This window comes from Ammospiza caudacuta, chromosome 2 (assembly GCF_027887145.1).
Source record: "Ammospiza caudacuta isolate bAmmCau1 chromosome 2, bAmmCau1.pri, whole genome shotgun sequence".
Taxonomy (NCBI): domain Eukaryota; kingdom Metazoa; phylum Chordata; class Aves; order Passeriformes; family Passerellidae; genus Ammospiza; species Ammospiza caudacuta.
The window spans coordinates 78,215,535-78,227,633 of NC_080594.1; the positions used below are offsets into that span (position 1 = coordinate 78,215,535).

The 12,099-nt window shown below is 35.3% G+C and overlaps 1 protein-coding gene across 1 annotated transcript in view; it reads left to right on the forward strand.

Annotated features, from left to right (window-relative positions):
* GPC5 (glypican 5) overlaps positions 1 to 12,099 on the forward strand; it is a 598,063-nt gene that overhangs the window by 6,627 nt on the left and 579,337 nt on the right. Inside the window, exon 2 of the mRNA XM_058800184.1 lies at positions 1,504 to 1,665. Coding sequence (XP_058656167.1) covers positions 1,504 to 1,665 — 162 coding nt within the window. The remainder of the gene's footprint in view (positions 1 to 1,503; positions 1,666 to 12,099) is intronic.

The window sequence follows — 12,099 nt, forward strand, 5'->3', positions numbered from 1 at the left end:
GTATAAATAAAATCAAGGAAATAAAATAATACTGACCTTTCATCTGAAGTCATATACAAATATACATTATTATTTTAGGATTTGGCTGAAAGTGTGTCTTCTTGAAGCTATACTCAAGTCCATACAGCCTAGATAAAGTTTCAAATTAACTTCTGTAGCAGTGATAACCTGTATTTTCTGCTTTACAAGTATATCTAGGTATCTATACTTCTGCTTTACAAGTGTCAAAGGTTTGAAAGCTAAGCAGTGCCCAACAATTGTTTAAAATACTAAAAAGAGTTTGGGTAATAAACCTAATTTTAAGTTATCTCATTTTAATATTAGACAAATATTATTAATGTCTGTGCCTGTGTACACAGGGAACTGCATGTGAGCAGTTACCCTGTATATTATTTGTTAATAATGAAAATGGAGAAATTTAAAGGTCATGCAGATGAAAAAGTTTCTCACTATGTTTCCACAAAATCTTGTCATATCTGTCACTGCAATAACAATGTATTTGAGAACAAAATTTGGATTGAACTGTTAAGTTTTTTATTAATATAATTTAAATTCTCATATTTGTTCTTTCATGATATATTTGTCCTTTGTATTGGAAAGCATTGCTTAGATGCAGTATTAGAAAAAGATTTTGAATACTACATGATAACAAGGAAGGTGAATAATGCTTTTTATGCTTGATTATGCTCCAGTTGTAAAGTTATAAAAGTATTGAGTTTTCCCTCTGGGATTTCAGTGTGCCCAAAATGTAAAAAAAAAATCCTCCTTTGTAGAAGTGTCTCCCAGCCTATTAGGGAAGTAGGGAGTTGGTGTCAGGGATTCATGAGAATGTTTGGCATTAGAGAAAGACACAGGGAGATTAGACTGGAAGTTAGGACTGCTCCGTATAAAAGTTAATATAAGCATGTTCATTATGCATCTGTCAAGAATCGGCTCTCCACTGGAGTGTTTGTAATGTTTGGAAGTAATTAGCTTTTTCTAGTCCAAGATTTACAGAGGGACAGGAGTGGCAGCCATGAGCTGCTCCAGCATTTCAGTATTGTAGAGGATCACAGAATCACAGAATAGTTTGTGTTGGAAGGGACCTCTAAAGGTCATCTAGTCTGCAATGAGCAGAGACATCTTCAACTAGATCAGGTTGCCCAGAGCCCCATCTAAGCAGTTCTTGAGTGTTTCCAGGAGTGGGACATCTGCCACCTGTATCGTGATGTACAATGCATATTCAACATATTTGACCAGCATTAGTTAGCAATATTCACAGCTGGAACAAGATTACATTGTCAGGGAAATTATATTATGTGGCTTTAATTAGCTGTAATGAATGTACTCTTCCCACAGAATTTTAATCAGTATCCCCTTCTGTATAACAAGACCAAATGGTTTAAAGCTTTGAATATTTCTTCTGTGTGTCAATACCCATGTGAAAAAATAAAAAATCTCTTTGGTATTTGTGTTTTGCATACTTTTGTTTTATATTAATCAGTGGAACTGCCTTTTCCTTAGGTGTTGATCTCCAGGTTTGCACTTCTGAAAATTCAACATGCTGTACAAAAAAGATGGAAGAAAGGTATCAGATTGCAGCAAAGCAAGATATACAGCAAGTGCTTCAAACATCAAGTGCTGCATTAAAATTTTTAATATCTCGTAATGCAGCTGCTTTTCAAGGTAAAACTTTCTACTTTTTGTTTCCAAACTTGTTCGTACTTTTATTGATTTTCGTCTTTGATTATTTATGATGTAATAAAAGTTATCTGTTAATTTTTAGCTTCTGCCTATGCTTTTATGCTTTCAAATAAGTAGTAATAAATCATGCATGTGATTAGAAACTGCTTTGCTTTTGGAATTTGTGGATTTTAAAAAATTATATTTGATAAAAAGTAAGAAAACATTCTTGTAAGATGCTTTGAATTTAATTGTAAATCTGTAACTTCACATTATTTTTAACTTCCTTAACTTGGGGCATACTAAAATGGCCAAGTTTATTAATGCCTGGAGTGGTACAAAAGAGAGATTTTTTTTTTTTTTATACACCACTGTTTCCACCCACTATATTCTTTGTCTTTTTCTAGTAGACATTCTTGGGTAGTTTGATTTTGAGATTTTGAGATTCTTTTTTCAGATCTAGTTTTTCAGACTCTTGAGTTTCTAAATATGGTTGAAAGAATAATTGCACGTTGAACCATAGTTGTTTTAATAAATGACAGGAGGTTACCTGATAAATAATAGTTATTTGGACTGGTGGTGGGGTTTCCTTTTTGCTTCGTATCCTGTTAGTTTCTTTTTGATTTAATTAGCCAGAAGTTAATGCAGAGACTGGTTAAGGAGCAGAGAAGATGTGAAAATAGAGATGTGAGGTTGTATGTGATGGAAGGAGATACAGAGTTTACATGTGTTGAGGACAAGGCCGTAAAGTCTTGTCATTCATCTGTTAGTATGTACTTACTAACCTTTACGGCCGCTTCATTGGAAAGGATAGCATGGTAACTTCATACAGGCTTGGAAAGTTGTCCTTCTGGCAATTCTTTTGTTTTTAACCTCTGATGCTGAAATAAATAGCAGAATGGGGTCCAAAAATGCAAAGTTGACTTTGGAATCCTAAAGCCTCCTTTCTTTCTTTCTTTCTTTTTTTTTTTTTTTTTTTTTTTTTTACTTTAGGCTGTCTAATGCTAAAAACAAGCTGGAGTTGCGAGTTGCTCTCCACCTTTTGGGACTTTTGCCATTTAGCTGCCTAACACAGCTGTCAAAAGGTGTAACAGTCAGGGAATCATTGATATAATGTACGGAGAAATCTTTCCATATCTTTTCTGCCTTTGTTCTTCCTTTCAAATTCTGTGTATTGTCTTTTTCTTGCTACCATAAGAGTTATCCTAGAGTTTGGTACATATTATAATACGTTCAATTTGTTCTGCTGTCTTTAGTCCATCATTTGCATTAAAAAAAATACTTTTCAAAGCATATACTTAAAAGTGAAATCTATTTTATATATCTTATACACTTCACATATTTTTGAAGTACATGCTTTAGTCTATAGTAGTTTTGTCTTTCTTTTTATGTAAAGAAGTATAACAGAGAGAATGTTGCATGGATTCTAGTATTATTTGGATTTAAAACCTTGTTTAACTTTGAAGTAATGCTTTGTGAAAAAGCATGCTATTGAATATACTGCTAATGTTTGAAGAATTGCAACCATTGCTAACTAAAATTGAAGCTAAATGATTTCAGATTCAGAAACAATAGTAAGATGCTGGTGATGTTTTTTCAGCTTGGAATCCTAGATACATAGTAAGACATTCTATCTGATCTGAATTCAGTTTTGACCCTGCTTTGAGGAGGACTTTGGGCTGGACACTTATTAAGGCCCTTTCAATCTGAATTACAGTATGACAGGGTGCCTATCTCACCACCAAATGTTTAGGCATGCCTTTTATGTTTAGACAAGGCTGGGCTGGGCAGATAGGAATGTGATTCTCTTTTCTGCTGCTTTGGCAATTGGACAGACATCTCAGGAGTCACACAGAAAGCTTGAAGGGGATTGTTGGGGTGTATAGAGAACAGAGCAGATGTCATGGATTTTGTCACTGCTGTCACCTGTCTCTTCTCAAAGTATGTTGAGGTTGGCTTTAAAGGGGTGGACCAGATCCCAACAGAACAAATAGCTAATTTTTTCTCAGTTTCTTATATATTCAGTAGAGAGAAGTAGGCAGTTAAAATAAACTATTTGTATCTGACTCTGGAGGTCTTCAGAGGTGTGTTTCCATTTAGCATTAAATACAGTCTAGAGATCCTGAATCTCCAGGGTGTCTAACTACCTGGGACTTTATGGTGACTGTCTTGGTGAAATGAGGCAGCTGTCTGCCTATCTGTCTATTAACTTGTCACATGTGTGCATGTGTCTTTATGTAAGAGTAAATTAATCTGTATATATTGATATATCTTTGTCACCTTCTAATAGTTATGAAAATTCCACGGTTCTGTATTGTGCTAAGTGCTGCCTCTTGACAGTAACTATTGACAATTTTCAAATGATTCAAAAATTCCATGCCTCTTAGGACGTGTCAGGCTACATGGTGCAAATTGCACCACTTGTGTACTGGGTACTACTGAGTGCTGATAGTTTTTTCCTTATGTTTTGGGGTGTTTCAGAATGTGTGTTTTCTTTTTCATTTAATCTTCTATTTCTTTTTTAATAGCTTTGAGGAATGATAAGGGAACAGAAGGATGGGTGGCAATGAAGTTAAATAAGATATTAATCCAGTAACTGGGAGATACATTATGGAGAGCAATATATCATTTTTCCCTTGGGAAAGGTGACTAGAGAACTTAAGCTGTATGATAATTTTGTTCCAAGACAATAATTTTGATAGGATAACATTATTGCACATTTCTGATTTTTAGTATTTCTTATCTTAATATTTGAGGAAGAGATTGTTGCTGCTGTACAGGGATTGCTATAACATCTCCCTCCTGGTAACCATAAACCCAAATCCTTTGTAAACCTTACATTTGCATGACATAGACATATCTCAGTATGTACACACTCATTTTTTACAGTTCTTAGATGTTACTCAAAGTTCACACTGACCTTTGTCTATACCTGTACTCAAAAGATTAACAAGTGCCACCAGGGTTACAGTGTAGTCACATTGAAGTGCTGGTTTTTGTGTAGAGAAAAAAAGAAATCCCTACAATTTCTGAAATTTGGAGGGGAATTGAATAGGCATTTAAGAATCTGGTGAACTGCAGTAGGAGGGAGTGCTGTGCAACAGAATAGCAGATCTTGTGTCACTTCACTGTTTTTCCACAAGAGAGCTCATAACCCTTTTAAAAGTGGCCATGTATGACATAGAGCAAGATAACAGCTTGTCTGGTTGAAAGGGAAGTTTAGAGATAAGAATTTAGTTGTGGAGTCTAAAGCAAATGGACTTTTCTTTGTGCTACTATATTTGGCACCTCTAGTAGTGTGGCATAGTTTTCATAAATATGGAAGCATCAATCATTTCTGAATGAGGCTGCCTGTCACTGAAGCAGAGGACTTGGCAAATGTGTGTCTGTATGCAGTAGGTAATAAACTGCACTCTTCAATAGAGCATTACCTGACACTTCCTACTGTGTAGGAAAAATTTAATGCCTTTGCCATGTAAGTTCTGAAATCTGTTGAATCAGGCTTTCTTGATGCAGTTTCATGCTTTTCTATGAAATTATTGCTACACAGTAGATCAATTTCCACTTTATCTTAGAGCATAATTAAATGAAGTAAAATTGTTGCATCATATCGGTTGAGATCACAGTACAATTATTACATTTAAATAGGAAAAAGTTTTAGTCAGTAGCTAAAGTAAATTGTGTGAACTAGAAAATGGGTTGAAATCTTCTGAGCTGCTTTCTCTGGTAATCTATAAGAAATAATAGAATTTCTGTTTATCTTTGTGAAACTAAATGTGCCCTGGCACTAATTCAATTGCTTTCCACTTGTGAAATTTTCTGAAGAATGATTTGAAGATCAGAAAACTTCCAGCTAGAGCTTCTATATCTCTCATGGTTTCAAATGATATGTTGCCTGTCAGATCATTAGCAATACAAACTGCTTTGATGTTCTAATATTTTCTTCTTTCACATCTCCATAATCCTTTATATTTTAAGTGTGATATAAATAAGCCTAAATCTAAATACTGGTGAATCCCACTTCTTTTAATTAAATGAAGTTTAGGGATTCTATTAAAAGACAAAAATGTGGACAGGTTGAGAGATTCCATTTGTCACTCTGTTATATTGAGGGATGAGAGTCTCAAAAATATCTGTGGTTCACCAGAGCTACGTTCCTCTTTCTCGATTACTCTGCAGCCCTTCCCCACAGCTATGATCATGCTTCCCTCTGGACTGAAAAAGTAGGGAATTTTAATAGCACAGAAGAATCATTGTACCCACGGATTGGTCTAAGGAACAAAGCTGTTATACAGCCTTTATTCTTCAGGAACCAACTATTCATATGGTATTCTGTGTCCTTTATAATAAAGAAGCAGGATAAACATTATGCTAATGTAACTTAGATTTGGACCCAGTATGTCTGTATATACATAAAACAGAGCACTTAAGGACTGCTATAAGTGCAGAAATGTAGAGATTTAGATTAATACCTAAAATTTCATTATTAATCTGAATTTTATTTCTGTATTGCAAGCAAGTCTTTTATCATTCCAAAGGAGTTTGGTTCTACTCTATCTCATTCTTATCTTCTCGCCTATATGTGGGCTGTGCCTGTAGGCACTCCTGGAGTATAAGTATGTATCTATAAATGCACAGGGATTTAATGGGCTTCTGTAACAGTTTTCACCACATCAGTCTTTTCTTGAATTGTTCTTTTCAAGTGTGCACTTGTGTTCCTGTATTCTAGTCTCAGCCTGTTCATTTACCATCGATTATTTCTCCTAGTTACAGTAGTAACTGAGTTACAGTTAAGCTGATGTCAGTGCACTGTTCAGTCTCATACTCGGTGAGTACTAAGATTTCTTTCATATTTTTGTTAATACCCAGCTAACTACTATTTTGGTTTATGTTTCAGTAACACGGTGATCAGTACACACATATGCTAATTTAGATTTATTTTATGCTTTATGTAGTTCTTATGCATTTGAAAAAGAAAGTGAAGTACAGATTTAAAGCATCATTCCCTTGGGAGCAGTGGCCATAGAAAATTTGTATTTTCATGGATGCCTGCTTTCTGCTTATTCTGAGAACTTTGGGAAGAACAAAATGCAGGAGTTTGAAAGACTGAACTCCAGCAGAGAAGGTAGTATAAAATTGATGGTTTTGAATGAATGTTTAATATTATTTCAAAGGTAGAATTGCCTGCAGCCTTTTAGATTTCAAAGATTTTCAAATATCCATGGAAGTTTGCACTTAGTGTTTTTATTCTCTGTTAAGAAAGAGTAAATACCCAAAAAGTTAGTAAGTCAAGTCTTGTTGAAAGACAGAACTCAAAATGGTCCTGATATGATGGAGACAAAGTGCGAAAAAATTGTTGTTCAATAGGAACAGATGCAAAGGGCTCCATTTAGCTGGGGAGGAACAGTGGAAGACATAATAGTATGGGAGATTTCTTGCAATGAATTTGTTCTGTAGGAGAGGTTCTGTGAATAATGATAGATCTTCAATAATGAAAGACAAAAGTCAGCAGTTTCACACTGTTGTCAAGCAGGCAACTATTTTAAGATTCTTAAACAGAAAGACAGCAGAGATCTGTGAATTGAATCTTCTGTTTTAGGTAAACTGGAGAACATTGTGCAGTTTTGGGTAGTGTACTAGAAAGACGTGGACCAGTTGGAAAGAGGAGAGAAAAAATATGCTCTGAAACCTTCATAGAAAAAAACTGCACTTAAGAAAGTGCTTATCTGTACTCCTTCATAGTAGATAAAGCCCCAGTGGTGTCGTACTGCAGCAAAGAAAATACAGGCTCAATATTAGCAAACATTTTCCAATGACAGTATTAAAATGCTTTTGGTTAACAATTTTGGGAATTCTACATCTTAGAAACAAGCTGGACAAGAAAACAGTTGCTCAGAATTATGTTGTAAATATGATTAATTCTGCTTGCAGGCCAGGGGTTAGACTGGACTGCTCAACAGACTTTTCTTGGCCTTAGGATAGGTTTAAAATGTGATTTACAAAGAAAAGCTAAGTGATTTAAACGTTTTAACTAGTTTTAAGATTAATCTGTGGGTGTTATGCTCTACCAAAAAGGGTTTGTTCATTAATCTCTCTCCAAGAAGATTACACAGTTCCTTACTATAACATAATGGGATGGATTGCGTCAGTCATAAAGACTCTTGCAGAATGAGTTTAAATTTAGAATATTATTTGTCAGTATTTAAAGAACACAAATTTGTTCATAACTTGATACATGATGGTTTTTTTTCATTATTAGTTCTACAGTGGAACTATTGTGTATAGAACTAATAGATCTGTACGCTGTCACTTCAGCAGATATGCTGTTATGAACTACATATTTTACATGGGAAATTCAAAGAATTGTGCAGTTTTTACAGTACAGACAATCTTATTTTTAACCTTTTTTAGTTTACAGTTTCCATCTTGGTGAACCTGACGTACTGCTTAGAAGTGGAGTCATGTACTGCATTTCAAAGGCTTTGTGAGTGGTAAAACCAGTTTGGTTTCCCAACAGACATAAACCTAATGTTATCTGGTGTGACAGGGAATTTTAAGGATAGGTATGTTTACATCTAGAGTGGATAAATCTGATTGTATTTTAAGTGATTTTTTAAATTAGAAAACGATTGTGTCAAAACAGCAAAAAGGAAATGTGAGGAAGGGTAGAATTGCATCAAATTGGAATTAATCAAGCATTAAAATACATTATTACAAAATTCAGAAAACCAAGCACTAACTTTTCCTGTAAAAAAGTTATGCCAGTACTTGAAGTAGATGAAGTATGGTAAAGAGAGAATTAAAAGGACTGTACTGTACACATAAACCTGGTAGGAGAATTTTGCTTCTGTGGAGACAAAAACCGAAGGTTGTCACTGAAGACCCCAGGACTTGCCAAATATCACTGGAAACATAAAGTTAGACAACTGAGCTGAGTGTTGCTGCTGAGTCCAGTGTCACCATTGACTGTAATGACAGTTTGGACACTTGGCTAAATTTCACCTTTTAGATACCTATGCTGAGGTGTGTCTGAAGCTGCGCCCCAGTGAGCCTATTCTACACATCAAAGGAAGAGCCCTCAGAAGTTCCCTACCCTCTGAAACCTTACAGCCACCCTATCTGACAGTGCAAGCTGTGAGTAAAGTTTGGGAACAAAAGCAGGTTATTGAGCAGTAAGCTCACACTTGAGTTTCCAGCCTATCAGCTGCTTGGAGATGATTGCTGTTATCCTGATGTAAATGAAAGTTGGCTTACTGCTTCCCTCCTGCTAGAGAGGTAGAAATGTGCAAGAAGATTCTGTAAGCGTAGTGTAAAATCTATTCTTCATTCTTTTGCTTGTCTTGTGGCAGTTTGCTTACACGCAAAATAAGAAGTGAATATCTACTTTTCTTTCTGTTCTTCTTGAATTAAGCAGAAATTTATGTGTGTCATGTAACGAAGTAGGTGACAGTGATTTTTACAGTGGTTATGAAAGTTGGCTTACTAATATAAAATACATCATGAGTAAGTGTAATATTTAAGCAGAAATTTATGTGTGTCATGTAAAGAAGTAGGTGACAGTGATTTTTACAGTGGTTATGAAAGTTGGCTTACTAATATAAAACACATCATGAGCAAGTGTAAGTAGCTGTACTTTGATTCTTAAAAGGGCTATTGATACAAGTAATATCCATTTTTAATAAAGCTACAAATTTCATCTTGTATTGAAGGCCTGAACTTAGATCTGTGCAGACTAGAGGAGTGCCATGATAGAAATCTGCTGATCCTCGAGTTCTGGAAGAAAACATTTTGTATTCACTATTTCAGTGCATTTGAAATGCATATTCATTCCAGGTCAAAATGCAGCATGCTACAGATCTGCTGTGGATCAGCTTCATAGCCATTCAGTACTTGCACAGTAGCTGTTTATCTAGGGGTTTTCAGTAGTGTCTAAAAATGCAGCAGAATTTACTGAGGAGAGTTGGCTATTTTCTGGGTTATTTATTTTGCAGTGTGTAACTCTTTCCTATTCCAGCTGTCTTTGTCTGTATATCTACTTAATATTCACTGTGATAGAAGCAAAGTGAAAAATTAGCCCTGTAGTAGTTTGGTGATAAGGGTACTTGTGTGCCACAAAGCAAGGGTACTGCTCCAGTGAGTATTTTAAATTTGTATAATTTATAAATATAGTCTGCACTCTCAGGCCTGAATCACTTTAGAACAAGTGTTTTTCAAGATATGTAGGAGATGTGGGGTGGATATACTTCCAGTGTCCAGATCTTATCTATTTTATTGCCTTTTTCAGTGAATCCTGTAAGGTCACCGGACTTTAAAAAAAAAAAGAAATTATTTGCTGATTGGGAGACAATTAACTAACTGTTCTTAAGAACAAAGAGATATGTATTTAAATTCCAGTGGACATTTCCCTCCACTGCTACCACTGTGATAGCCATGGGCTGGCTGCTTGTGGAAATGAACTTAGGCAAAGATGTTCTGCAGGGCCAGACTTGCTGAGAAGATTTCTTTAAAATCAAGTATATATGTTATTTTTAAATTGAAGTATACCAATCTTTGTTCCATACTTGTGTAAAACACATTATGGATATATAACTATATTTATTTATTGTTAGGCATCTGAAAATAATTAAATATTTGAAGTATTCCTTTTTCTTTGTGCTGTGTTGTGCCTATGAGGTCTTTTGAGTTTTTTAAGATGGGATAATGCAGTTATTATTTACAAGATTTAGAGATGTACAGAGAAGGACTAGAAATTTTAAGTTATAAAATGGCTTTCCTTTGTGTTTGTGTTATGTCATAACAAAATAAACTAAAATAGTTTACAAGCGAATTTTCTTTGTTTTCCCGAATACATTTTTAATATCATGTTATTTTTAACAAATTGCTGGTAACATAGAATGCCTGATTATCACCAATCAGTAATTTTTTTCACTCCAGATCTGTTACCTAAAAGCAAGCCAGAATCCTATAAGCAAAGTAAGACTTAGTTCAACCATATTAAAATTCTATGTCCATTTAAATTTGATTTTGGCTGCGTGACCATGTTATACTGAGGCTATTACCTGGCTCAGTGGTCCCACAGACAATTTCCCTTTCTCATTCCGATTTTATTGTAAATGATTGTCAGCGTAGCACAGGAAACTGCAAATTCAATTTTGATCAATCCCACGAGAGACTTGATTCTTCATGACTTACTCTTGTTTTGAAGGTAAATTGAGATAGCCATCTAATTTAAGGATTTCCTTCAGAGCAGAGGATTAAAATCTGTAATTTGTTTTATGCAAGGTCTTTTTCTTTATTGTGTTATTAGGTAGAAGCTAATATTTAAGGAAATTTTGTAGTGATTGCTCCCATGGGAAAGATGTAGGTCTTCATTTAATAATTCCATTTGATATTTAATGGTTTTTTAAGCTGGCTTTTTCCCCCTTGTTTTTACACCTGGGGATCATAAACCTGCTGTTTTCTTTTAAAGACAATGTTTTTTGAATACTTACAATAATTTAGGATTTCAAGATAGCTCTGCCTCCACTCACTGCACTTAATCCTTATTGTGAGGCAGATTAATGACCCCTTTGGTTTAAAGAAATTTGATTTTGCTTCCTCTTTCAGTGCTGTTACTGTGGTGCAAACTAGCCCAGAGCATGGAAGATGAAATAGTGAGAAGTTAGGAGGGCACCATGAAGACAAGAAAAGGTAACTGCCTAAGAACAAAATGGTCTAATGGCATAGTTCAGTGTGACCCTCCCTGAGGCAAAGGTGTTAACAGTAGGTCATTGGGATGAGATTCAGGGCTTGATTCAGCTGCACAACAGGCGTCTCTCTAGTGCTGTTTTAGCTGTCTTAGGGTATCCTTTCTGTCCTCCTGGCCAAACACTACAGCAAGGTGCTGGTCCCACAGAAGATATCCTGCAAAACCGTGAGAAAAGCAAATTTCTCTATACTGGACAAATGATGCAGAATGTAGAAGTCGACAATGCAGTGTCTGCATGTGAGGTAGGGGAATTTAGTCCCATCATGTTCAAAGGAAATGAGATCAAATATGTCTGTTTGAAATGGAGTCAAGTAGCTCCAATGATTACTCCTTTTTACTTACATCAACTGTATGTATGTATGTTCTGAAAGCAAGGGGCTAAGTTATGTTGTAGCCCTAGACAATGTCACTGCTACAGAAGAGTCACTAGAGCCTAGGGAAAGAAGGTTTAAAAAATTGCTGCTTTTGAGGAAGATGCCAGTTTTTGAGTTAAGATGCAGAACAGACCAGTTAACAGGTTGAAAAAAAAAATCATGATCATAGGTTTGGTCATGCTTCTAACTACAGACTTGCTTTACTAACTGAAATAGTTCTTTGATACTCAGCTTCCCTTCCTGCAGTTGCTATGGTTCCTAATGCAACCGGAACAGAAACTTACTGTCAAAAGGATTTGGTAAGATGTACAAAGG